Source organism: Ovis aries, chromosome 10 (assembly GCF_016772045.2).
Source record: "Ovis aries strain OAR_USU_Benz2616 breed Rambouillet chromosome 10, ARS-UI_Ramb_v3.0, whole genome shotgun sequence".
In the NCBI taxonomy this organism is placed as follows: Eukaryota; Metazoa; Chordata; class Mammalia; order Artiodactyla; family Bovidae; genus Ovis; species Ovis aries.
In genome coordinates, this window is record NC_056063.1 from 19640991 (window position 1) to 19668980 (window position 27990).

The following is a 27990-nucleotide window of genomic DNA, read 5'->3' on the forward strand; positions in this document are numbered from 1 at the left end:
AGTTACCCCCTTGTCCATTTTCCCAAGCTCTATTTCTCATCATCATGAATTTGCTCAAGTCTCTCTCATCTTATTTGAAAAAAAAAAAAAGCCCTTCTTCAATCTACATTTTCTTTTGACAACTGTCTTCCTTTAGCCAAAATTCTTGACGGAACAGTCTACAGCATTTTCCACTTCTTCACTCCATTCACTTAGCCAGCTTTCAAAAAACTTCACTAACACAGCTTTTGCAAACATCATCAGCAATCTTCTATTCATGACACATCCGTCTGTGGCGCCTCTGCAGGGACACACTGTCACCCGTGCACTCTCACTCCCTTGACCCCCATGCCGTCCTCCTCCGTGGCCTCCTTCCCCGTCCCACTATGGTGCTCTCCCTGTAGGCTCTGTCTACAACCTTGCAGGCCACTCATCTACTTCCTCCACAAACCCCTTCTAGAATACTATATTTCCATGGCTTCAATTACCGACTTTATATTATTAACTCTGAATCATCTGGGTTTGCTTATTGATGAATTCTAAAACACGTATGGTGTGTAACTTTTCAGCAAGGTTATAAACATTTGTATTAGGAAACATCCGGTTAATCTTTATAGGAAAACGTTTTTGTCCGGTGGTTAAAACAGTACAGTATATTGTTCTGCCTGCCTGCATACAGTCTAGGTTCCAGAGTGGAACCATTGTTCCTCTGGTGGTGGTTGTTACAACAACATTGAGATATCATTCACACGCCCATAACTGAGCCATTTAAAGTGTACAAATTCAACAGTTTTTAGTACAATCAGAGTTGTGCAACCATCACCAAAATCAAATGCAGAGCATTTTCTTAAAAAAAAAAATTTTGGCCACACCGTGTGGCCTGCAGGACCTTAGTTACCTGATCAGGGATCGAACCCATGCCCTCTGTAGTGGAAGCACAGAGTTTTAACTAATGGGCCACCAGGGAAGTCCCTAGAGTATTTTCCTCACTATAAAAGGAAACCTTATTTCCTTTAGCAGTCACCTCCTGATTCTACCTAACTCTCACCTCAGTCCTTTTCAACATTAACCTATTCTTGCCTCTAAAGATTTGTCTCTTCTGGAATATAAATGGTCATATAAATGGAATTATACAGTATATGCCTTTTTTTTGGTGGGTGGTTTCTCTAGTTAGCATGTTTTCAAGGTTTATTTATGTTGTTTCCTTTTATCAGTACTTCTTTCCTTTTGTTGCTGAATAACATTCCACTGTAAGGATGTATTCCACATTTTATTTATCCACTCATCAGCTGGTAAGACACTTGGATTATTTCTACCCCCTCCAGTAGTCTGGCCTGGAGAATTCAGGACTATTCAGGACTATACAGTCCATGGCATTGCAACGAGTTGGACACAACTGAGCGACTTTCACTACTTTTTTACTATTACAAGTAAGTTTTGTGGAGAAACATGTTTTTATTTCTTTGAAATATAAAACTAGGAACGGAATGGCCGGATCATACTGTAACTCAATGTTCACCCTTTAGAGGCTGCCAAACTGTTTTCTACAGCAGGTATAAGAGACAGTGTTAGTCACTCAGTCGTGTCCAACTCTTTGTGACCGCATGAACTGTAAAAGCCTGCCAGGCTCCTCTGTCCACGGACTTTTCCAAGCAAGAATACTGGAGTATGTAGCCATTCCCTTCACCAAAGGATCTTCCTTAAACAAGGTTGGAACCCTCATCTCCTGCATTACAGGCAGATTCTTTACCATCTGAGCCACCAGGCAAGCCCAATTTGCAATCCCAACAGTGATGAGGGTTTCCATTTCACCATTCTCAACTACATTTGTTATAATCTGCTTTTATTATTTCAGCCATCCTAGTGGGTTTCATGAAGTGGCATCTCACTGTGACCAATGATGTTTAGCATCTTTTTGCTTACCGGCCACACTTCCTTTAAAGATATCTCCATTCAAGTCTATTGTCTACTTTTGAATTGGGCTGGTCTTTTATTACTGAGTTTTAAGAGTGCTTTAGATATTCTCGATATAAGTCCCTTATAAATCCTCAAAGAAGATCCTCAGAGAGGATTTGCAAATACTTTCTATCCTTCTGTGGGCTTCTTTTCATTCTTGATGATCTCCCTTGAAGCATAAATATTTAATTTTAATGAAGTTCAGTTTATTTATTTTTTATGTGGTTGCTTGTTCTTTCGATGTTGTCATCAAGAAACTAATGCCCAATCTAAGGTCATAAAGATTTACACCTACCTTTTTCTCCTGAAGTTTTTTTAATATGTTAGTTTTTACATAGGAGAAGGCAATGGCAACCCACTCCAGTATTCTTGCCTGGAAAATTCCATAGACAGAGGAACCTGGTAGGCTGCAGTCCATGGGGTCGCTAAGAGTTGGACACGACTGAGCGACTTCACTTTCACTTTTCACTTTCGTGCACTGGAGAAGGAAATGGCAACCCACTCCAGTGTTCTTGACTGGAGAATCCCAGGGACAGCGGAGCCTGGTGGGCTGCCATCTATGGGGTCACACAGAGTCAGACATGACTGAAGAGACTTAGCAGCAGCAGTTCTTACATAAAGGTTTTTGATCCACCTAAGTTAAGAGTGTGAGGCAGAGGCCTAACTTCATTCCTTGATTTGAGGATATCTAGCTCAGCTGTCCCAATATTTTTTATTGAAAAGACCATTTTCCCCCTGTTGAACGGCACTCGCACCCTTGTTGAAAACCAATCTACTGTAAATGTAAGTTTACTGCTGGATTCTAAATTACATTCCATTGACCTGTATGTTTTTCCTTATACCAGTACCACACAGTCTTAATTAATGAACTAGTACTCTGATTGATCAACTGTTAAAACAGTACTACTAATCATATGTGAAGACCTCATTTCAAGCATAATCCCCCAAGAAAACTTCAGATTAGTTTAAAATAACATTAAAAACTATTCTCATCAGCTGACAGTTTATATGCACAACTAAAATTTGTTTAAGCTGCTACCCATGAGAAATGAATAAAATGTGTGATGGGGCAAGGGAAGCAATATCTGAAAGGCTTTTTTTCAGAGAAGGAAAGGTGGCCAACACAGTAAATTTCGATGTCAGACTTGAGTCATCCCTTCAACTATAGTTCCCTTTAGCCAGCATCCTTTAAATAAACAACTATGTTAAGAAATAAACAGATTTTGGTATATTCTGCAAGTCCAACAACCCTGGGAAATGAAGCAGCTTAAAACTTTAATTCCAGATCTCCTGAGCTGAGCGTCTTCTGGATCACTTCAGCAAACACCCCACAAATTCCTTAGCATATTCAGAACAGAGTTCATCATCTTCCTCACTGATCTTGCTTCATTTACTGTTTTTACCTTATCTGTAAACGACAGTATTCTTTTAAAAGTGGAATATTAAAACTACTTGAAAAAGTGGTTCTGAGAATTAGAGATAAACATTAACAGAAGAACCTGGCACAGTCTGCATCACTAAGTAAGCAGTCACCTATGTCCTCCTTCCATTTTCTATAGGTTGTAATAAGCATTTCCAATTTTAAATCCTGTCACTTCTGTCCACTGAGTACCTAATGTCACTGACTTTTTTTTTCCTCTTTCATTTCTAGCTACATTAAGTCCTTTTCAAGTATGCCTGATCTACTCTGGTAGTATCTTGGGTTTTTTCCCTAATGCTTCTGATTCTTCCTTATATGATTCATTCATTTAAAAATATTTATTTTACAGTCTTTCTCTAATACCTCTATTACTGAATTTCTTAGGAGATTTAAGATTATTTTTGGTATCTGAACATTGCCAGTAATAGATTTATTTCCTCATTTCAATTTTGGAATAAAAGGGCTTCCCTGTTTCTTTCCTGTCTAGAGGGAGTGCTCAAAATTGGAACTATTTCATCTTTCTATAGTAGTAATTAAAAACAAACTACTTAGAATTTAAATACCAGCACATAAGATTATCTTCATGGTGAAAGGCCATTAACAGCTCCTTACATGTATGCTGGAAAAGAACAACTTCCCGGCTGAATGTAGGCTGGCTCCCTAGCTGCAGAGAAACCGTAAATTCTGATACATATTTTATCCCACCGAAAGACAATACTCCAGCTTAAAAGAGTGCTGGTATGGTCTGTTCTTTAATCTTTTCTTATTCTTTAAATAGCTAGCCAATACTGTTATATAGCCAAAGACACATTATTGAAGTTTACCAGGCAGAGGAACTGAATAAGAGTGGGAAGGGGGCGAATCTTTCTCAAGATCCCTAAACTACCCTCCAGACACCAGGTATCTTCTACTTCACTAACACAAAACAAACAAGCAACAAGTAACTGTACTCTGGTCTGCAGCACCAAAACTATCCCTTTGCTACCATATCTTAGTCCCTTTCACTGATAAGAAAGTTGGGACCCCGATTTCTCTTCTTTAATATGGGGGGTGTGTATTTCAAGTCACACTAGCCCCCAAAATCAGAACAGTTCTACCTAGAATTCAACAGCTCCAGGCAGTCACAACTAGGGCGTAACATCTAGGACTGGGTCTCCAGATGCCTGCTTTCTTCCAGGTTGTAAATTCAGAATTTTCCTTTCTGCTTTCTTCTCCCTTTTCTGCCTCTTACTGGAAGGGGGCTCAGGACTTCCTCTCAAGGCTGTCCCTACCCTAAGCAAATCTGCCCAACTTCCCTTCCTCCGAAGTACCTGTCCTGCTGAAAGGAGTATAGTTTTCTCTGCAATAGGTCCAATACCTACTATGTTTACCAGAAGAAAAGCATATGGAGGGATACTGTGTTTTGGTCACATTTATTTAAAGTGTGGCCGTGACCACAAACATCAAATCTTTACTTAATGCCATCATGTTCATAAATACAAAGCTGAGAATTAAAAACCTGGTAAGGCGCCCTAATCACTGCATGGAACTAATATCTGGTTTACTAGAAGATTCTGTCTGCACTGGTACCTAATACCATTTATCCAGAATGTGTTCTTATTGTGACTATTCTAGCTGTTTTTACAAAAACAAAACTATACACCAAAGAACTTTTTACCAGAAGAGGAACAGTAAGTAATCTAAAACAGTGCTTCCCAGCCTCCTTCACATTATGGCACACACAGCCCCGCGCACGCGCGCACACGAAACATATTTGCAAAGCACTGAGATTAAGGGACAAGCCCACAAGGGCTCCACCACCCAGATCCCTAGCTGGCACCCCTAGGACAACAGAGCAGACGAGAAACACTGATAGAACAGACCTCCATGCTGACACTCGGGGCCACTGAAACAAACTAGAGGGAGGGTCACACGTACACCGTCATCAAGAAATCAGCTTAATTAAACGAAACTCTTTCTGCTAAACATATACCTAACCTACACATCTTGTGCAAAGCAGGAAACATTCATGTCCTCTCCACTGTGAAGTTCTGTCAAGTCTTTTAAGGCCAGCGTTCGCCTGTCCCTCCTGTGTACCCAAACCACCCTTACTTTTATTAAACAATCACAACCTTATAGTTACCAACAGCTGTATTTATTTCTTATATTAAATTGCCCTTGAAGGCCGAGAACTTGTTTCATTCAGTTTTACTTCCCTCTACTCCATAATACCAAAAAAAAAAAAAAAAGTATGGCTTGCATGGTGGTCCAGTGGTTAAGAATCCACCTGCCAATGCAGGAGACACGGGTTAGATCCCTGGTCCAGGAAGATCCCACACGCCTAGAAGCAACCAAGCCTGTACATCCTAACGACTGAGCCGGTGCCCTAAAGCCGAGGCTCTCAACCAGAAGCCCTAGCAGCAGCTGCAGAGTAGGCCCTGCTTGCCAAAACTAGAGAAAGCCTGAGTACAACCATAAATAAATCAATCTTTTTTAGAACTTCTTTTAAAAGGTAGTTTGAATAACTATCCCCTGGAGAAGGGAAAGGCTACCCACTCCAGTATTCTGGCCTGGAGAATTCCAAGGACTGAGTGACTTTCACTTCATTTCACTCTGAATAACTAACATTAACTTTGAACTTTTGTTGAGTCATATTCACTGACAATGCTGTTTGCACTTCATCACAATCAGTGTTATGGTCCAGGTACTTTCTCCCTCTGTATTCCAAAATTTGATTAATTTAGCTCAACACTCAATTATCCCACTTTCCCAAAGTTTCAAAGGATACACAAAAATGTTACTTTGCATGAGCCCTACATTCATAAAACTTAGAAAACAAAAGAAAATGCCCATTTACTATAGAACTCTTAACATCCAAGTATCAACTTTTTTATTCCAATCAAAAACAATGTTTCCAGAATTCAGCACAATACTGAAAATACTGCTGCTACCAGCCACAGACCATAACAGTAACTTTAAATTGTACGTGGAGATGTGGAAGCATTTTAAATTGTCACTCATAGCAAAGGATTTTGGGCAATGAGAATTTATTCTCATACAAGAATGAATTTGCATTTTATTATTAAATAGTATGAGAGCCTTAATATTTAGAATCATGGTTTATGTTTCATCTTCTCCTTTAAAATGTATTTAATTTTTAATAGTAAGTAAAATATACTTTGGAGAAGGCAATGGCACCCAACTCCAGCACTCTTGCCTGGAAAATCCCATGGACGGAGGAGCCTGCTAGGCTGCAGTCCATGGGGTCGCTAAGAGTTGGGCATGACTGAGCGACTTCACTTTCACTTTTCACTTTCATGCATTGGAGAAGGAAATGGCAACCCACTCCAGTGCTCTTGCCTGGAGAATCCCAGGGACAGGAGAGCCTCGTGGGCTGCCGTCTATGGGGTTGCACAGAGTCGGACACGACTGAAGCGACTTAGCAGTAGCAGAATATACTTACTAACAAGTGAATAATTAACCACTATTACAAATTAGTACACAAATTAATGTCACACAGCACCATTCCCAAAATATTCTACTTCTTATGTTTTTGTTTAAAACACCAGTTTCTAATTATTAAAAATTTATTTTTGCAAAGTTTAAAAAGAAAAAAGGTCTCAATAAATATTCCTAATTATACATTATTCCAAAACTAAGATATACATATACATGACACTCACAGAACCAGATTCAAGCTAACAAATTTACAAGAAGATACTGCAGTCTGTGTACAGCATAGCACAGTCCATGCTCTCTGCTCCACACGTCATGCACCATCCAGCATCTAGGCTGTTTATCATCTACGTATGCATCTGTACTGTCCATGTACAGACCAGCACTTAGCCAACATGACCATCCTTTTCAGGCTACCTACTTTCTTCCTGCACATCTGAATTTTTGAGAGGAACTCACAGATGTACTATGCAACCTAATTATTTCAATGCCTGTCCAGCCACCTTCCTCCACACTCTGTTCAGCTTTCTCTCTCGGTCTCTCTACTGCTATCCTGACTAAAGAAAAATGACAACAGTGTCAACCCGAATATCCTCTGGAAACACTGCAAAGACATTTGGAATACTGAATCTTTACCTCTGCGATTCTGAGGTAGGGAATGCAAAGAGCAAGCATACACTATTCTGACAAAGAAAAGGGCCACAACCCAAGTTCACTGCTGTCCCACTTGACTCTCTGTGATTTAATGCTTCTATATCTAATAAGAAAACGTGTGTGTGTGTATGTGTGTGTTTGCAGTCAAGGAATAATAAATCAGAATGTATCAAAGGCTATTTCAGAGACACAAAGTGTTTCAACATCTTTCTTATAATGTATAGATGCATTGGAGTCATTTTCATTTAAAAAAATTCACTATTAAAATACTGAAAATATGAAAAAGCCTCTTTCCATAAAGTTTCCTCATTCCATAATAATCTATATACCATCTTTGGAAGTTAAAACTTAATACCTGCTATTATCAACCTATTTTGAAACAGAGAGGATTATTCCTCTACTTTTCTTTTTAGTTGAAAAAAGGAAAAAAAATTATTAAAAATATTATTAATTTCCTATGTCACATCCCAACCCCAAACAACTGACCAAGAAGGTTCCTTTCGGTCTATAAATCTGTGGTATAACATTGAGTATTTTTACTTTGAAATTTCATATCAAAAGTGTATTTTTAACTGAGTATAATTATTCTGGGCTCTTTAAGTATAATAATATATCTGACTATGATATGGTGATTTATAATATGAAATATATAGTTGGTCTTTACCTACTGTTCCTGGTATACAGCGTTCCTAAAACTCTTGGAATTTACTAAGTAAAGAGAGCATGAAGTGGGCTTCCCAGGTGGCGCTACTGGTAAAGAACCTGCTTGCCAGTGCAGGAGACAAAAGAGATGGGGTTCGATCCCTGGGTCAGAAGATTCCCTGGAGGAGGGCACCGCAACCCACTCTAGTGTTCTTGTCTGGAGAATCCCATGGACAGAGGAGCCTGGAGAGCTACAGTCCATAGTGTCGCAAAGAGCTGGACACAGCTGAAGCCTGAAGAGAGCAGTAAAGGTGTCTGTAGTTATATCAATGAGGTGCAGGTAACCTAAGGTTGACGGCTGGATGCCAGACCAATGATTGGAGGGCTGGAACTTTTAGCCCCACCCCCCAAACTCCAGGGAGGGTGGAGGGGCTGGAGATCCAGAACCATCATCAATGGTCCATGATTTAATCATGTTCTCATAAAAAGCCTGGAGAGCTTCCAGGCTGGTGAACACATGGGGAGCTGGAGCCCCGTGTGCTCTGAGAGACCATGGAAGGTCTGCTCCTTTCCCCCAGACCTTTCCAATGCATCTCTTACCTTTGGCTGTTGCTGAGTTACATCTTTTCATACGAAACCAATAATCTAGTAACTAAAATGTTTTCTGGGTTCTGTATGACAAAGTATTCCAACACAAGTTTTGTGGCCAGGTGGTTAGAAAACAGGCAGGGATGAGGGTGGGGAGCAGTCTTGTACTAAATCAATGACCTGTGGAAACTGGAAGTGAAAGTGAAGTGGAAGTGTTAGTTACTCAGTTGTGCCAGACTCTTTGCAACTTCATGGACTGTAGCCCACCAGGCTCCCCTGTCCACAGAATTCTTCAGATAAGCATACTGGAGTGGGTAGCCATTCTCCAGAGGATCTTCCCAACCCAGGGGTCAAACCCAGGTCTCCTGCATTGCAGGCAGTTTCTTTACCCTCTGAGCCACCAGGGAAGCCCATGGAATCTGAGGCTATCTCCAGGTAGGTGGCATTAGAAATTAGTTGAACTCTAGGACACCCAGCTGGTAGGGGAGAATTGATCTCTGGTTCCTCTGCCTTTTTTAAACCCAGCTTGAACATCTGGAAGTTCACGGTTCATGTACTGTTGAAGCCTGGCTCGGAGAATTTTGAGCATTACTTTGCTAGCCTGTGAGATGGGTGCAATTGTGTGGTAGTTTGAGCATTCTTTGGCATTTCCTTTCTTTGGGATTGGAATGAAAACTGACCTTTTCCAGTCCTGTGGCCACTGCTGAGTTTCCCAAATTTGCTGGCATATTGAGTGCAGCACTTTCACAGCATCATCTTTTAGGATTTGAAAAAGCTCAATGGGAATGTCATCACCTCCACTAGCTCTGTTTGTAGTGACGCTTCCTAAGGCCCACTTGACTTCACATTCCAGGATGTCTGGCTCTAGGTGACTGAGCACACCATCGCGGTTATCTGGGTCATAAAGATCTTTTTGTACAGTTCTTCTGTGTATTCTTGCCACCTCTTCTTAATCTCTTCTGCTTCTGTTAGGTTCGTGTCATTTCCGGCCTTTATTGAGCCCATCTCTGCATGAAATGTTCCTTTAGTAGCTCCAATTTTCTTGAAGAGATCTCTAGTCTTTCCCATTCTACTGTTTTCCTCTATTTCTTTGCATTGTTCACTTAAGAAGGCTTTCTTATCTCACCTTGCTATTCTCTGGGAACTCTGCATTCAGATGGGTCTATCCCTTTCTCCTTAGCCTTTAGCTTCTCTTCTTTTCTCAGCTAACTGTAAGGCCTCCTCAGACAACCACATTGCTTCTTACCTTTCTTTTTCTTTGGGATGGTTCTGGTCACTGCCTCCTGTACAATGTTAGCAACTTCCATAGTTCTTCAAGCACTCTAACAGATCTAATCCCTTGAATCTATTCATCACCTCTACTGTATAATCATAAGGGATTTGATTTAGGTCAAAGCTGAATGGCCTAGTGATTTTCCCTACTTTCTTCAATTTAAGCCTGAATTTTGCAATAAGGAGTTCATGATCATGTTAAATACTGATAAACAAAACAGAATATCTGGGATTTGCTTCAAAATATTCCAGGGAAGGGTAAAATGGGTAAGAATATAAATGAAATAAGACTGACCAAAATTATTAACTGTTTTACACTGGTATAACAGGAGTTCCATAAACTATTTTCTCTACTATTATATGTTCTAAAGTTTTCTAAAATACAGATTTTGTTTTTAAGCATGTTGTGTTACCCAAGTACTGGAATCAGAAAACCTGGTTATCAGCTAGGTGAGTGAACAACATTCCTTATTTCTCTACACCCCCAGATTCCATATCTGTGGGAGAAATGGTTCAGACTCAATTTCTGCATCTTGTTAGTTCAGTTTTTTAATGATTCAAGTGAGTATGATTTCTACACTTTATATTTGGCTTAACTAACAATTCTAACTATAACTCAGGATGCTTTCGTAGCTAAATCTGACACAATCAACTGAAAACTGTTCACAACTGTTACCAAAATACACTATAGTACCATCAGTCTGCCTGGATTCTAAGGGCCAAACGTACTCATTCACTACATTTGCCGTTTTACAAAGGGACTTGAGTATTCATGGATTCGGGTATCTCAGGGAGCTCCTAGAACCAATTCCCTGCAATACCAAGGGAAGACTGTGCTTATCTCAGCTGGGCCTTCATTGCCAGGTAGTCTGCACTCCCCCAAAATCTTTAACCTCAAGTATTACCTCTCTTAGACTCTATTCTCTGGAGGTAACTTTGTCAAAGAAAACATAGGCCATCAGCCATAATCTGCTCCACCCTACTGCAGCCCATCCTCACTCCGAGCTCTAGTTCTCCAAGTCCTTTCCAACTGAGAGCCCTTCCAAACCTAAGCACAATATGTGTCTATTACTGCACCTAATGGCTCCCCAGTATGCCAGACTCAATCATTTATTCCTTTTCTAGCTAGTTAGGTCCTTAAATCTCTTTTGCTCTGGCTTCTTCCATGTAGCCTACAAACAGGAGCCAATCCCACACTTCTCAACAGCTGAGAAACAACGAAAATAATTCTTTTACCCACACTGCCTCCTCAGGATGGCCGGTGGTCCCTCCTTCCCATGAGCACCAAGTTTCTTAAACTGAGTTTCTACTGGCTGATTCTATCTACTACATCTCCAACTCACTTCTCACCCTACTGTAATCTAGTTCCCAGCCTCCACCACTCTTGGAGTTTTCCACTTAATAACTAGGCTCCAATGACAATGAACCACTTACTTCAGGTCCTCATCATACCTGTCCTCTGCAGCATTTAAAACTGCAACTGACATCCTTCCTTCAGGAGACTCTTGTCCCCTAAAGTTCTGATGCCACACTCTGCCGGAAGTCTCCTGCAGACTCATTCTTCAGTGGCAATTTCACTAGTACTCTAAAATGATGTGGTTCCTGGGGTTCTTTGCTTCCAGTCCTCTTTTCTTCTTATCCCTATGAGCCCATATCTATTAATACATTACCTTAAACACCGTGTGAATTATTTTCCAAATTTTTGCCACATCGTCCTAGAATCTAGGGCCTATGAGCCAAATCAGCCCTCCGCTCGGTTTTGTAAATAAGCTTTGTTTCCCTATCATCTGTGGCTGCTTTCACGCTCAGGGCAGAGTTGAACACTTGTGACATCAACATTATGGCACTCAAAGCCCAAAGTATTTAGGCTTTTAAAACTATTATGGCCCTTCACAGAAAAAGTTTACTAACCTCTCTTCTAGAAGGAAAACCGTCCTGACAACTTCCTGCCTTTGCCACCCATGCCAGTGCTATCAGTCAGACAATCCGTCTCTGAGACCCCTGAGAGTTTTCTACCTATTCCTTCTAAGCTCTCTTCCCATTCTCACCAATCCATCTCCTATGGTACAAACAAAGCAATCCTTCTCAATGCACAAAACTTGCTTCCCATGTAAAATTTTCCCCACCATAAAGCCTTTTCACAATCTTGCTGTTGTTAGTCCCTAAGTCACAACCAACTCTTGTGAGCCCGTGGACTGTAGCCCACCAAGCTCCTCTGTCCCTGGAATTTCCCAGGCAAGAATCCTGGAGTGGGTTGCTTCTCCAGGGGATCTTCCCAACCCAGGGATAAACCTGGGTCTTCGGCACTGGCAGGTGGATTGTACCACTGAGTCACCAGGGAAGCCTTTTTCACAATCTGGCCCCAGCCTATCTTTTTCAGCTTTCTAATCACTCCACCTGTAAGAAATACTAAACGAGTTTAGCTCCCCAGAGCATATGCTGCTGTCTATTACTTTCAGGACCACCCAAGATTTACCACCAAATAACTATACACTTTTCTAGCTTCAGTTTAAGCAGCCATCTGCATGAAGCCTCTCCTGACTCACCTACACTCGTCCCCTGTGCCCAGTGTATTCTCCATGTGATTTCCTTTGTTTGCTTTTACAGTGTTTCCGTACTAGTCTTCCTAGAGCAGGGACCCTGAGGCAAAGTAGGAGAATGGTCATTAAGGGGCACAGGATTTTCAATTAGGAAATCTAAAACTGAATGCAAGCTCTGCCTCATCCTAGTTGTATCTTCTTAAATGAATGACTTAACTCATTTTCTTCATCTGTATAATGGCAATTTTATGAGGGTTATTTACGATTATTCTTATAAGCAGAGTCCCCTGTACACAGTAAATGCTCAACAATAATTCATTATCAATATTTTCATTGTTTTATCCCCCACACTTAGTTCAGAATTCAGATTAACTGCTGACTGAAATAAGTGAAGCAAGCTAGTTCTGTACAGGTGATTTTCAGCTACATACTGAGTATTTCCATCTGGACAATGTTTGATTTTCCAAACTCATTATCCTTACTCCTAAACTGTTTTGGTTAGAGTACCCAATCTGTTAAGGTTTGCCCAGAACTTTCCTGGTCTCAATGCTGAAAGTCCTGTATCCTGGGAACTTCCTCAGAACTAACCAAACCAGGACAATCATCACCTTCAATTACAGATATGTTGCAAACAATAGAAAAATAAAAAAACACAACACTTCAGTTAATTTAAGATATAAAAGGGAAGCAAGAAGACAGAAGAGAAGTTACTGGAAAAATATAGAAAAATTCAAAGAACCAAAGGAAAAGCTAAAGAATGAGATCTATGAACAAATCAGGATTAAAGCAACTCCAAAGATCTAGGTGGCAGGAATTAATGGAAGATTTCTACACAATACTTTTGCTAGGATGAATCACTCAGGTTCCAGTACCAGATTTACAGGCCAGGGGATAGCATGTGATTGGCTAATCATATGTTATCCAAAAAGAGTGAAACACTTTAATTAACCAAAGGAAGCAGGAGCTTTCAATTAAAACTTCCACCAAGAGGTATCCAATGAAACAAGAGTAGCTTCAAAGGTGAAATCAGAATGCTGTTTCCAGAAGGGGGAACAGATGTAAGATCACCAAACTAACTAGTGCTTGAGCGCACCATGCTTTTAACACTTTATGGTGTAATCACTGTTATGCATGTTATTTTTCTTTGTGTCTTGGCAAATTCTGCCTCCAAGACCTAGCTCAAGAGTGATCTTCTGTGTAACCTTACTCAGTTTCCCCAGATAGAGTCATTCCCTTTCTCCATGCTCTCACAGTACTTTGCAAATTTTGTACGTATATCACAGAACTTATACTGCACACTAAGTATATACTTAGATGTCAGTCTCTCCTACCAAACTGAACTACCCTAGAAGTTCATGCATAGAAGATTTTTAGAAACACCAGTATTTAAAAAAAAAAAAAATCTGGCAGGAAAAGAAACAGAATTGGGACTTCCCTGGAGGTAAGACTCAAGAGTTTCCAATGAAGGGGGCACAGGTTCAATTCCTGGTCGGGAAACGTCCCTGTGCCACTCAGTACAGCCAAAAAAAGACTTTTTTAAGGAAAAAAAAAAAAAAAAGCCATAACTCCCAAAACTCAACAGTTCGGAATGACTATTTCCAAATAAATAGTCATGATTTACAACTGAGCGACTCCACTTTCACTCTTCACTTTCATGCACTGGAGAAGGAAATGGCAACCCACTCCAGTGTTCTTGCTTGGAGAATCCCAGGGACAGCGGAGCCTGGTGGGCTGCCATCTATGGGGTGGCACAGAGTCGGACACGACTGAAGCAACTTACCAGCAGCAGCAGAATCATGACTATATTTACTTGGAATTAGTCATTCTGAACTGTTGAGTTTTGGGGGTTATGAGATTTTTTTCTTTTTTTTTCCTTAAAAAAGTTTTTTTTTGGCTGTACTGAGTGGCACAGGGATATTTGTTTCCCGACCAGGAATTGAACCCATGCCCCCTTCATTGGAAACTCTTGAATCTTACCGCCAGGAAAGTCCTAATTCTACCATGTTTTAATTGTTTATGTTGGTATCCTAAGCTGTGACAATTTTTTTCTTAATGGCAAAACTACTGCAAAAGATAGCTACATCGTCCTTAACTATTTAATACTGTTTTACTTTCAAAGCAAAGGAACAGAAACTTGGAAATGAGAATACAGCCAAACCTTATATTAAGAAGAAAAAAAAAGGGAATGTAGGAGTGCTGTCAGTCATGGAAAAAGAATATTACCGACCTTGAAGTGAGATTTTCTAGATACATTTTCTAACTCCTTTACTACCCAAAAAGTCAGGAGACGTTTTCATTTCAAATGACAATCAAGTCTGTATCATATTTCACCCAAAAACTAAAATTCCTCTCGCCAAATATGGTAACTCTGACATAAAAACATGAAACTACTCGTTATCATCCGAACCACCTGATCAGTCTAACATCACGATTGGGACAGATTACACAGCACACCAACGGACAAGGTTTTTAAAATCAAGAATGCTTAAAGATATTTAAGCCTTTAAAACTAACCTCTAGTTTCCAGAAAACTCAGAGGGTAGTAAGAAATAGGAAAAACAAGTTAATCAACACCACAAAGAAAGACATATTCAGTAGTTCAGTTCAGTTGCTCAGTCGTGTCTGACTCTTTGCGACCCCATGAATCGTAGCACGCCAGGCCTCCCTGTCCATCACCAACTCCCGGAGTTCACTCAGACTCACATCCATCGAGTCCGTGATGCCATCCAGCCATCTCATCCTCTGTCATCCCCTTCTCCTCCTGCCCCCAGTCCCTCCCAGCATCGGAGTCTTTTCCAATGAGTCAACTCTTCCCTTGAGGTGGCCAAAGTACTGGAGTTTCAGCTTTAGCATCATTCCTTCCAAAGAACACCCAGGACTGATCTCCTTTAGAATGGACTGGTTGGATCTCCTTGCAGTCCAAGGGATTGTCAAGAGTCTTCTCCAACACCACAGTTCAAAAGCATCAATTCTTTGGAACTCAGCTTTCTTCGCAGTCCAACTCTCACATCCATACATGACCAAGGAAAAACCATAGCCTTGACTAGACGGACCTTGGTTGGCAAAGTAACATCTCTGCTTTTGAATATATTATCTAGGTTGGTCATAACTTTCCTTCCAAGGAGTAAGCGTCTTTTAATTTCATGGCTCCAATTACCATCTGTAGTGATTTTGAAGCCCCCCAAAATAAAGTCTGACACTGTTTCCACTGTTTCCCCATCTATTTCCCATGAAGTGATGGGACCAGATGCCATGAGCTTCGTTTTCTGAATGGTGAGCTTTAAGCCAACTTTTTCACTCTCCTCTTTCACTTTCATCAAGAGGCTTTTTAGTTCCTCTTCACTTTCTGCCATAAGGGTGGTGTCATCTGCATATCTGAGGTGATTGATATTTCTCCCGGCAATCTTGATTCCAGCTTGTGCTTCATCCAGCCCAGTGTTTCTCATGATGTACTCTGCATAGGAGTTAAATAAGCAGAGTGACAATATACAGCCTTGTCGTACTCCTTTTCCTATTTGGAACAAGTCTGTTGTTCCATGTCCAGTTCTAAGTATTGCTTCCTGACCTGCATACAGATTTCTCAAGAGGCAGGTTAGGTGGTCTGGTATTCCCATCTCTTTCAGAATTTTCCACAGTTCATTGTGATCCACACAGTCAAAGGCTTTGGCATAGTCAATAAAGCAGAAATAGATGTTTCTCTGAACTCTCTTGCTTTTTCCATGATCCAGTGGATGTTGGCAATTTGACCTCTGGTTCCTCTGCCTTTTCTAAAACCACCTTGAACATCAGGGAGTTCACAGTTCACGTATTGCTGAAGCCTGGCTTGGAGAATTTTGAGCATTACTTTACTAGCATGTGAGATGAGTGCAACTGTGCAGTAGTTTGAGCATTCTTTGGCTTGCCTTTCTTTGGGATTGGAATGAAAACTGACCTTTTCCAGTCCTGTGGCCACTGCTGAGTTTTCCAAATTTGCTGGCATATTGAGTGCAGCACTGTCACAGCATCATCTTCCAGGATTTGAAATAGCTCAACTGGAATTCCATCACCTCCACTAGCTTTGTTCATAGTGATGCTTCCTAAGGCCCACTTGTCTTCACATTCCAGGATGTCTGGCTCTATGTGATGATCACACCATCGTGATTATCTTGGTCTTGAAGATCTTTTTTGTACAGTTTTTCTGTGTATTCTTGCCACCTCTTCTTGATATCTTCTGCTTCTGTTAGGTCCAGACTATTTCTGTCCTTTATTGAGCCCATCTTTGCATGAAATGTTCCCTTGGTATCTCTAATTTTCTCGACGAGATCTCTAGTCTTTCCCATTCTGTTGTTTTCCTCTATTTCTTTGCACTGATCGCTGAGGAAGGCTTTCTTATTTCCCCTTGCTATTTTGTGGAACTCTGCATTCAGATGCTTGTATCTTTCCTTTTCTCCTTTGCTTTCCACTTCTCTTCTTTTCACAGCTATTTGTAAGGCCTCCCCAGACAGCCATTTTGCTTTCTTCCATTTCTTTTCCATGGGGATGTTCTTGATCCCTGTCTCCTGTACAGTGTCATGAACCTCAGTCCATAGTTCATCAGGCACTCTATCTATCAGATCTAGTCCCTTAAATCTATTTCTCACTTCCGCTGTATAATCATAATCGATTTGATTTAGGTCATACCTGAATGGGCTAGTGGTTTTCCCTACTTTCTTCAATTTAAGTCTGAATTTGGCAATAAGGAGTTCATGATCTGAGTCACAGTCAGCTCCCAGTCTTGTTTTTGCTAACTGTATAGAACTTCTCCATCTTTGGCTGCAAAGAATATAATCAATCTGATTTTGGTGTTGACCATCTGGTGATGTCCATGTGTAGGGTCTTCTCTTGTGTTGTTGGAAGAGGGTGTTTGCTATGACCAGTGCATTTTCTTGGCATAACTCTATTAGCCTTTGCCCCGCTTCATTCCGTATTCCAAAGCCAAATTCGCCTGTTACCTCAGGTGTTTCTTGACTTTCTACTTTTGCATTCCAGTCCCCTATAATGAAAAGGACATCTTTTTTGGGTGTTAGTTCTAAAATGTCTTGTAGGTCTTCATAGAACCGTTCAACTTCAGCTTCTTCAGCGTTACTGGTTGGGGCATAGACTTGGATTACCGTGATATTGAATGGTTTGCCTTGGAAAAAAACAGAGATCACTTTGTCGTTTTTGAGATTGCATCCAAGTACTGCATTTTGGACTCTTTTGTTGACCATGATGGCTACTCCATTTCTTCTAAGGGATTCCTGCCCACATTAGTAGATATAATGGTCATCTGAGTTAAATTCACCCGTTCCACTCCATTTTAGTTCGCTGATTCCTAGAATGTCGACGTTCACTCTTGCCATCTCCTATTTGACCACTTCCGATTTGCCTTGATTCATGGACCTGACATTCCAGGTTCCTATGCAATATTGCTCTTTACAGCACTGGACCTTGTCACATTGTCACCGGTCACATCCATAGCTGGGTATTGTTTTTGCTTTGGCTCCATCCCTTCATTATTTCTGGAGTTATGTCTCCACTTATCTCCAGCAGCATATTGGGCACCTACTGACCTGGGGAGTTCCTCTTTCAGTATCCTATCATTTTGCCTTTTCATGCTGTTCATGGAGTTCTCAAGGCAAGAATACTGAAGTGGTTTGCCATTCCCTTCTCCAGTGGACCACATTCTGTCAGACCTCTCCACCATGACCCTCCCGTCTTGGGTGGCCCCACATGGCATGGCTTAGTTTCACTGAATTAGACAAGGCTGTGGTCCATGTGATCAGATTGACTAGTTTTCTGTGATTATGGTTTCAGTGTGTCTGCCCTCTGATACCCTCTCGCAACACCTACCGTCTTACTTGGGTTTCTCTTACCTTGGACGTGAGATATCTTCACAGCTAGATACATGTGACTAGCTAGAGACACATGTATACCATGGTTCAGATATAATGGAACCAAACACTCTGTGCTCATGTTCCAGTTTCTCCACTAACTGTGTGAACTTGATTTAGTCTCACAGCTTCTCTAAGCCTAAATATATGTGCCTTACTCACTGCTTGACGACCACCACTCCACTGAAGGTTGGCTGAATGCCCTCACTAAGGTTGCTCCTGGACAGATGTAGCTTGTGGGAAGGGCCCACTGTGGCCAGCAATTATAATAGCCTAATAAGCTGAACCATAGAAATTTGATCATACTTGGCAGCTTAAAACTGTAAAAATGGCAATTTCACGTGGTTTGACTAAATATAAGAAAACGGATCTGATTTTCTTCCTTCACCAAATTAACACCATTTTTTTTTAATGGTGGGGGAAAATAGCACAAAGATAAAAGCAATCCAAGAATCCATCAGTGGATAAATGTTGCAAAATGTAGTATGTCCATATAATGGAATACTAATCAGTCATGAAAAGGAAGGTTTTTTTACACATGCTACAATATGAATGAAGCTGAAGACATTACGCTAAGTGAAATAAACTAGTCACAAAAGGAGAAACGTTATATGATTCTACTTATATGAGGTTCCTAAAACAGTCAAATTCATAAAGACAGAAAGAAGAGATGTTGCCAGGGACTGGAGAGAGGGGAAATTTTAGTTACTGTTTAATGGAGACAGAGTTCCAGTTGGGGAAGATGAAAAGTCCTGGAGATGGACAGTGGGAAAGATTATACAACAATGTACATGCACCTAATGCCACAGAAAGTACACTAAATTGGTTAGTTTTATATTATGTATATATAAACAATAAATGTTATATTTATGTGTATATATATTAATGGTAAATTTTGTATTATGTATGAAAAGCACAGTGGGAGGTGCCTGTTCTAGATTAAAGGAGACTTCAGAGACATAACCAAATGTGATCAGATCTTGTGTAATCATGGTTCTAACAACCAAATGTTTTTTTAAAAAAATTAGACAACTGGGGAAATTTAACTGCGGATTACATTAGCCGTTATCAGGAAATGATTAACTGTGTCAGGGTGATGTGGTATTTATTTAAGAATGCATTATCTTTTAGAGAAGTAGCCAAAGTCTTTGGGAATAAATTATAAATTATGATTTCACATCAGATCAGTCACTCAGTCATGTCTGACTCTTTGCGACGCCAGGGACTGCAACACACCAGGCCTCCCTGTCCATCACCAACTCCTGAAGCCTACTCAAACTCATGTCCATCGCGTCAGTAATGCCATCCAACCATCTCAACCTCTGTCGTCCCCTTCTCCTCCCTCCTTCAATCTTTCCCAGCATCAGGGTCTTTTCCAGTGAGTCGATTCTTCACATCAGGTGGCCACAGTATTAACCTATCAAATTATAAGTTTGGGCTTTTGTGGGGAAGCAATTTTTGAAAACGCCCTAAAAGATTGAACACTTCAGTTGAAAAAAAGAAAACATACTTTAGGAAAATTACAATGAATGTCCTCATTCAGGAAACATTTTAATGTTTATTTTGTTCCAACCACTGCAATGGAGGTACACAGAGGTGAAACAAATAAAACATAATAAAAACATTAAAAAAGTAAAAACAAACAAAAAAAAATTTCCAAGCACAGTGAGGGAAGAAAGGTTGCTAACAACCCGGGAGGATGAAGGGAGATTCAGAAAGATCTCTCAGAAGAGATGAGTATTTAGGAGGGGTGGGAATTAGCCAGTCAACAGGAGGCAGCGAAAGATACTCCAGTCAGCAGGATAGCCCTTAGAATAGAAATAGCATGGCAAGCAGGGGAGGGCAGGAGTCCAGATTATGCATAAGTGCATAAGCAGCTCAGTGCTGCCAGAGCTTAAAGGCATGGGGCTGGGCGGGGTGAGGAACTGACAGGACCTGGAGAAATAATCAGGTGTCAGGCTCACTGAAAGGCCTCGTGAACTGAAGCAAGAACCCCACTCTGCAGGCAACTTTTAAACTGCTAGATGCTAAGTAACAAGGCTGAAAGTAGGCTGGAGGCAGGGGAATAGAGAGGTAGGGCCCAAATCCTGAGACAGCAGAGATTCAAGCTACATGACTGGCACCTGACTGAACGTGGAAGATGAGGAAGGAGTCCAGGAAAGCTCTCAAATTTCAAGTTCAGGTTACGGTGAGAGTGATGATGCCATAAACAGGAAAAAAAAAAAAAACTTTAAACACTTTGAGCTTAAGAAGCTGATGTGATGCTCATAATTAATTTCCAGTGGATGATTAAATCAGATGTAAACTCCCCACAATGAAATGGTGGTTAAAACTAAGGCAACTTCTGATGTGGACAAGAAAAAGTCCATAGAGAAGCAAGTTATGGACAGAACCTCACGACATGCATATACTCAATGGGTAGAAAGAAGACTTGGCAAAGATGACCTGAAAAGAATAATCAATGAGGCAGAAGGACCAGGAGAGATGATATGTCCAGAGAGTGAATTCAAGAAAAGAGAATTATAGTGTATCTGCTATAGGACATATAGATTCCTGAAAAACTTCATGTTCTACAAAATTAGGAAGAAAGCGGGAAATACATCAAGACAGTTAGAACAATAAGCACCTTTAAGACAGAACACACATTTCATGGGAGCCAACAGGCATACTCCTGGGCTTGCTATGTTCAACTGTTTCTGTACTTCAACTACTTGTGTTCAACTCCTGTTATTTGGGAGGGCTAAACTGTTCATGTGCTGGTAAAAATCAAGTATTAGCCTACATGAATTGTGCATGAACTAACATCATTCCTCTTTAACATTCAAATATGAACTAGTTTACGTTACAGAAATACATTACAGTACAACAGACTGTCAATGGAGGGTCAGACAACAGTACTAATGCCATAAAGTCAATAATAAAAGAAATTATTAATATCTTAGACTGTACCTTTCACTCCCAACTATATCATCTAATCTCTCTTAAAGAGTGCTTATTAAATAAATTGTCCATGCTAGTCAACAAATGACCAGTCATAACCCAAGGTCCCTAGACTCAGTGGGCTTCTTGACAGGCTGTTATACACACAAGAGAATTTGTTGTACGTCACAGCAATCTTTACCAAAGAGGTAAAGGAAAACTCAGAGAAAAGCATTAGAGGGAAGGAAAAAAGTAGACAGGTCAAGAAAGGCCCTGTGGAGAACTGCTGAAGGGTTTTTTTTGAACTATAATGCTATCTGGAGGAACTGCAATGTTGGTGTCTCACAGATACATGGAGGAGTCTGAGTGGAGAAAGAGTCTGTCAGAGTGAGCCCCCCAAACAGACAGCAAAAGCAAGTATACAGGAATGTATACACGTGTACAAAATGTACAGGAATTATCAGAAGTGGTAGGTAAGGTAGAAAAGGCAGAATTTTTGTAAAATTAAGTGCAGCATACTAAGGATTTTTGATTTTACCCTGAATGCAACGGGATGAACTGCCAGAAAAGTGCTACAGGAAGACTTCAGAAAGGTCAACCCGTAAAGCTACACTGGGGACGAAAGACCAGGGGAACCTGGGGCACCGCCAGAGCTGCGCAGGTGACTGCGACAGGGGCCAACTCGAGGGTGGAGTGTTAAGACTGATAACAAAGGCAGAAACGTGAGGGCTGAGGGCTCGTCAGACGACTAACCGACAGTGAAGGCAAGGAAGATGGGAATCAAAGCCGAGGATAAGGATTTTAAGCTTGAACAGTTAGGTATATCTCTTGCCAATAGAGGTTTCAAAGAAAGAAACAAGTTTAGTAGTGCTAGTTAAATTTGAGGATAAGACAATATTTATTTAGTCCTAGTATTAAAAACTGAAGCCAAGGAAGGAGGTTCAAGAAGGAAAGGATATATGTATATTTATAGCTGATTAACACTGTTGTGTGCCAGAAACCAACATAACATTGTAAAGCAATTATCCTCCAATTAAAAAATAAACTATCAAACTCTTAAAGGAAATATATGCAGTACACTCCTTGATATAAATCACAACAAGATTCTGTATAACCCACCTCCTAGAATAATGGAAATAAAAACCAAAATAAACAAATAGGACCTAATTAAACTTAAAAGCTTTTGCACAGCAAGGGAACTAAACAAGGTGAACAGACAACCCTCAGAATGGGAGAAAATAACAGCAAATGAAACAGCTAACAAAGGATTAATTTCCAAAAGGTATAAGCAGCTTATGCAGCTCAATACCAGAAAAACAAACAACCCAATTAAAAAGTGGGTACAAGACCGAAACAGACATTTCTCCAAAGAAGACATACAGATGGCTAATAAACACATGAAAAGATGCTCGACAGCACTCACTATTAGAGAAATATAAATCAAAACTATAATGAGGTATCACCTCACACCAGTCAGAACGGCCATCATCAAAAAATCTACAAACAATAAATGCTGGAGAGGGTGTGGAGAAAAGGGAACCCTCTTAAACTGTTGGTGGGAATGTAAATTGATACAGCCACTATAGAGAACAGTATGGGGATTCCTAGGAATGAAACTACCATAAGACCTAACAATCCCACTACTGGCATATTCCCCGAGGAAACCATAACTGGAGAAGACACATGTACCCCAATGTCCACTGCAGTACTATTTACAATAGCTAGGACATGGAAGCAGCCTAGACAGATGTCCATCAACCAATGAACAGACAAAGCAGCTACGGTGCATATATACAATGGACTATTACTCAGCCACAAAAAGGAACACATCTGAGTAAATTCTATTGAGGTGGCTGAACCCACAGCTTATTTTGCAGAGTGAAATCAGAAACAGAAAAACAAATATCAAGTATACATGTATGTGGAATCTAGAAAGATGGTCCTGATGAACCGATCTGCAGGGCAGCAACGGAGCCGCAGACACAGAGACAGACTCGTGGACCCAGCGTGCGAAGGAGTGGGGGGACAAACAAACAGCAGCACTGAGATATATACACTACGAGACGTAAAACAGATAGCAGGGAGGGATCTGCTGTACGATGCAGGGAGCTCAAACCCGCTGCTCTGTGACAACTCAGAGGATGGGATGGGGTGAGAGGGAGGTTCAAGAGGGAAGGGACGCATGCATGCCTATGGCTGACTCATGGTGATGTACGGTAGAAACCAATACAACATTTTAGAGCGATTATCCTCCAATTAAAAAATAATTTTAAAATAAAAGAAACAGAAGCCTAAAGTTTAAGTGGTAAGGCCAAGAATATGAGTTACTATTTTTCAGTGAAACCAACTAACTGGCTTCTTACTGTAGGCAAACTTTGCAAGAGTTAAAAAAAAAAAAAAAAAAGGTAAATAAATCAAAGTGATAAATTGAATGTCAAAAAAATTTATTAGCAAGGTTTTAAAATAATGAAAAGGGCTTCCCTGATAGCTCAGCTGGTAAAGAATCTGCCTGCAATGCAGGAGAACCCGGTTTGATTCCTGGGTCAGGAAGATCCCCTGGAGAAGGGATAGGCTACCCACTCCAATATTCCCGGGCTCCCCTTGTGGCTCTGGTAAAGCCGGAGCTGGTAAAGACTCCGCCTGCAATGGGGGAGGCCTGGGTTTGATCCCTGGGTTGGGAAGAATAGGGATTTCTCTGATATAGTTAAGATTTCCTAATTATTTCCCCCATTTATTAACCTTCAGATGTGCATCACGTAAGTCAGGTCTTAGGTTCTACTCAGTGAAGAGACAGCGCAGCACAGTAAGCACGTTTTGGCGTTAGTGTCACGCAGCTTCATCGTGAGTTTAGGTTCTGCCTAAAGCGCAGCGGTCCCTGGATTGGGAAGATCCCCTGGAGAAGAAAATGGCAATCCACTCCAGGATTCCTGCCTGGAAAATCCCATGGACAGAGTAACCTGGTGGGCTACAGACCACGGGGTCACAAAGAGTTGCACACACACTGTCACTTAAACCTTCTGAGGCCTTGGGGCTAACTACTTAAGAACTGTTAAGCCTCAAGTTTCCTTGCATAGTAATACATACATACTTCATAAGACTAAATAATGCATATAAACAATTGATACTTGGTACAGGTAGTCCTTGGAAGGAAAGTTACGACCAACCTAGATAGCATATTAAAAAGTAGAGACATTACTTTGCCAACAAAGATCCGTCTAGCCAAGGCTATGGTTTTTCCAGTGGTCATGTATGGATGTGAGAGTTGGACAATAAAGAAAGCTGAGTGCCAAAGAATTGATGCTTTTGAACTGTGGTGTTGGAGAAGACTCCTGAGAGTCCCTTGGACTGCAAGGAGGTCCAACCAGTCCATCCTAATGGAGATCAGTCCTGGGTGTTCACTGGAAGGAATGATGCTGAAACTCCAGTACTTTGGCCACCTCATGTGAAGAGTTGACTCATTGGAAAAGAACCTGATGATGGGAGGGATTGGGGGCAGGAGGAGAAGGGGACGACAGAGGATGAGATGGCTAGATGGCATCACCGACTCGATGGACGTGAGTTTGAGTGAACTCCGGGAGTTGTTGTCAGACAGGCAGGCCTGGCGTGCTGTGATTCATGGGGTCGCAAAGAGTGGGACACCACTGAGCAACTAAACTGAACTGAACAGGTACACTGTAAGCATTCAATAAACGTTAAGAATTTTAAAATAATCATTCGTTTCTGTCAAAGATTAAAATATCACATCCTTGAAGTGAACATTTGACCCAGGTGGCAATTACCTGCAAGTGTGATTTATAAGTATTCACTAACTGGAATTCATTATGTATTTCCTTGTTTTAGATACCAAATCCATTCCCCCAACCCAAGCCTTAAACTGCTGACCATGATAATTATTCCCTCCCCGACTTCCATCTATAAAGCTCAGGATAACTTTTATCTCCTTTCTCTCCACTGAGTTTTACAAAGAAGAGAAAGGAAGGGGAGGAGGTTCAAATCCTCATTCTACGTTAGGACCAGCCCCGGTCTTAATTTTTTGGCAAATTCCTCCTTACATATGGGTAACAGTACCTTTACTCCAAAATTTATTCTAGTTATCTCTGCCCAGTCACCTTTTTCCATCGCTGTTATCATGTTACACCTCCTAATCCTACTCTGAAATAAATTTCTTCATATCTCCTTATCAAGAAGTTTCTTATCAACAACTTTTTGCCACAAAAATATTCTCAAACCACCACAGGCAACCTTAAAGCCCATCTCTTCCCTCCTTCATCTAACTTCTCTTCTTTTTCACCCAGATCTTTATTCACGAATTTCCTGTGTGCCCAGTACAAGTTTAGTACATCCGTTCTATGAAATTCGCCAACCTTTCGTTTATGAAGCCATTCCCAATTGAATGACTATGAAACTGCATTCTTCCCCTAGTCACAATTCCCTGGCATAACTCCACACTTTTTTTTTTTTTTTTTTAGAAACTATGTGTTTTATTCTTACACCTAGCATCTTGTGTATTGGCTGGCTATATAATCTGTAATGTTTTTATTTTTTATCTGTTCTGTAGGAGAAAAGACAGGAATGATTGATAGCTCAGCAAAGTATATTTCACTGTTTTTTTAACAGACTGATAATCACTACTATTTAGTCACAGAGCTAAGTTGCAACCTAAGTTTCTAGTATAATAGTTTCTAAAAAGGATAAGACTAAACTAGATAAGGTGTCTAGTGTCAGTTATACCAAATTCCACAATAAAGGCACTTGAGCAGATCTGACCCCAGTTCACCCTTTAGTCACATTTCTAGCATCCCTCTCTCTTAGCAGTCCAGCTACAGTGGTAACTAAAGAGCCCTACATTCTCAGGACTCTTTGGTTACTGCTCCCTCACGTCTGAAATGCCCCTTCCTTGCCCTCTCCCTCTCCCAACTTCCTTGCATCCTTCAGGATCTACTCATTCCCATTCATCCACTAGGAATCAACCAGAACATCTCCCTTGACTGCTCAGCTCCAAGTCAGGATCTCCTCATGCATTCTCAGCATACACTTATTGATGTCACTGCACTGTAGTGATCAGTTTACTTTCCTACACTCCTACTGAACTATAAAAGTAAACTCCTCCAGGTACAGACTGAGCAACCTTATATACCCAACAGACAATGAGTGAATGCTCACACCCACTCCATGACCTTGTGCAGCCTGTACAAGCAGTCCTGAGCTTCTCATCTTAAGTACTTTCCTTCTGTAAAGTGGGGATAATGCTACACCTTGCTCACAAAGTTGTCCTAAGAACTAAAAGCGGTTATCAATGAAGCTCTTAGTAAAGTGCCTGCCATGTGGAACTACCATTTCAATGTCTGCTACTTCATGCCTTAGATTCCTTCCTGTATCCTGGGAATCGTAATGCTGTGATCAATACTTTCAGGCTGGAAGGCTTAGTTAGCAACCAGTCATCTTTTTCATGCATCTAGAAGTTACTGGTTACCGTCTGATCATCAGCAGGCATTTACGTGTGCCTATTATGTGCAGGAGTCCTTTCTAGGTTATCACTGAGTTCCCAGAACACAACAGAGGCAAAAAAAAAAAAAAAAAAAAAAAGACAAAAACCTGTACCAACACCCAGAAGCAGAAAGATTGTTAATTACTTCGATACAAACAATACCAGAATGTTTCAAACTACATTAAGCTTTGCTTTATAACTGGTGTAAGCTTCAAGAACAAATACTGATGGGAAAAGTTCAAAATTAACTTCTATCATCAAGTGGACCAAAAATCAGAGGCAGTCCGCAAATTTCTTGTTGCTATTCCTAAGTTTCACTTTTACTTAAAAGTATTTCTCATAAAAGAAGCTTAACCATGACCACGACAGACATAGATGACCTTAATTTGTCTCAGTCAAATGGGAATTCCACGTATTTCCTAATTAGTATTTAATTTGGCAGCTCCGAAAAATAGCCTGAGTTTTCTGTTTTTCTAGAAAACAGAACGTTGAATGGCATATCCCCACCACCACCACCTTCTCTCTTTAAGACAGGACAAAATGCACACTTTCTTAAGTCACACTGGCCTCTGAGCAAGAATAACAAAACTGCAAATTATGTCACCTGGTATTAGAAAAGGAGGCTGTGGACCTGAAACACCTTCCCCCTAGCAAATCCAGAGGTCAGAGTCCCAGGGAAGTTTCTGCACCACACTACACGGCGTTCAGTAGCTGCAGAGAGACCTCTAGCGCTGCCTGCAGAAGCCGAGTTTGCAAACAGTACCTGCTAATGTCACCTTAATGAGACAATGGCAACATGCTGAGTAGCAACGAACTGAGTGACCGCGATGAATGTTTACAGTTTTGCAACCACTTGGACATTCTACCAGCTTACAGCAAGAGGCCCTCCAAGCCTCTTTATTTCAGTACAACGTGTCAAAGGAATGATCCTTCTATGCACACCCCCTCCGCTACAAGAAAAGGCTAAGAAAACAGGTCCTGGGAGCGGAGGTCGGAACAACGTCTCTTCCAAAGCCCTCCACACAATAGACGGGAAACTATTGTCCACCTTCGGCTTGCTCCAAATGCCAGCGGTTAACGAGAGTACAAGCTGGGAGAAGCTCAGCACGACTGCTCCGGGGAACCGCACCGGGTTATAAGAAAATGGTCCTGGCGCATCCTACCCTCCCCCATCCGCCACCCTCAAACAAGTCGGTTACCCAGCTG

The 27990-nt window shown here is 40.9% G+C and overlaps 2 protein-coding genes across 2 annotated transcripts in view; both read right to left on the reverse strand.

The window, feature by feature from the left end:
* KPNA3 (karyopherin subunit alpha 3) overlaps positions 1–27990 on the reverse strand; it is a 95739-nt gene that overhangs the window by 67110 nt on the left and 639 nt on the right. The window lies entirely within an intron of this gene.
* Positions 109–27987, reverse strand: LOC132657287 (craniofacial development protein 2-like). Its single transcript, XM_060394361.1, has 2 exons — positions 2335–27987; positions 109–1640 (listed from the first exon to the last, which is right to left on the reverse strand). The coding sequence occupies exon 1, from the start codon at positions 17712–17714 to the stop codon at positions 16602–16604; it is 1113 nt and encodes a 370-aa protein (XP_060250344.1). The 5' UTR covers positions 17715–27987; the 3' UTR covers positions 109–1640; positions 2335–16601.

What these genes read in the sequence shown, in the direction of transcription:
- LOC132657287 (XM_060394361.1), bottom strand. Translation starts at nt 17,714, where the DNA reads ATGGTCAACAAAAGAGTCCAAAATGCAGTACTTGGATGCAATCTCAAA.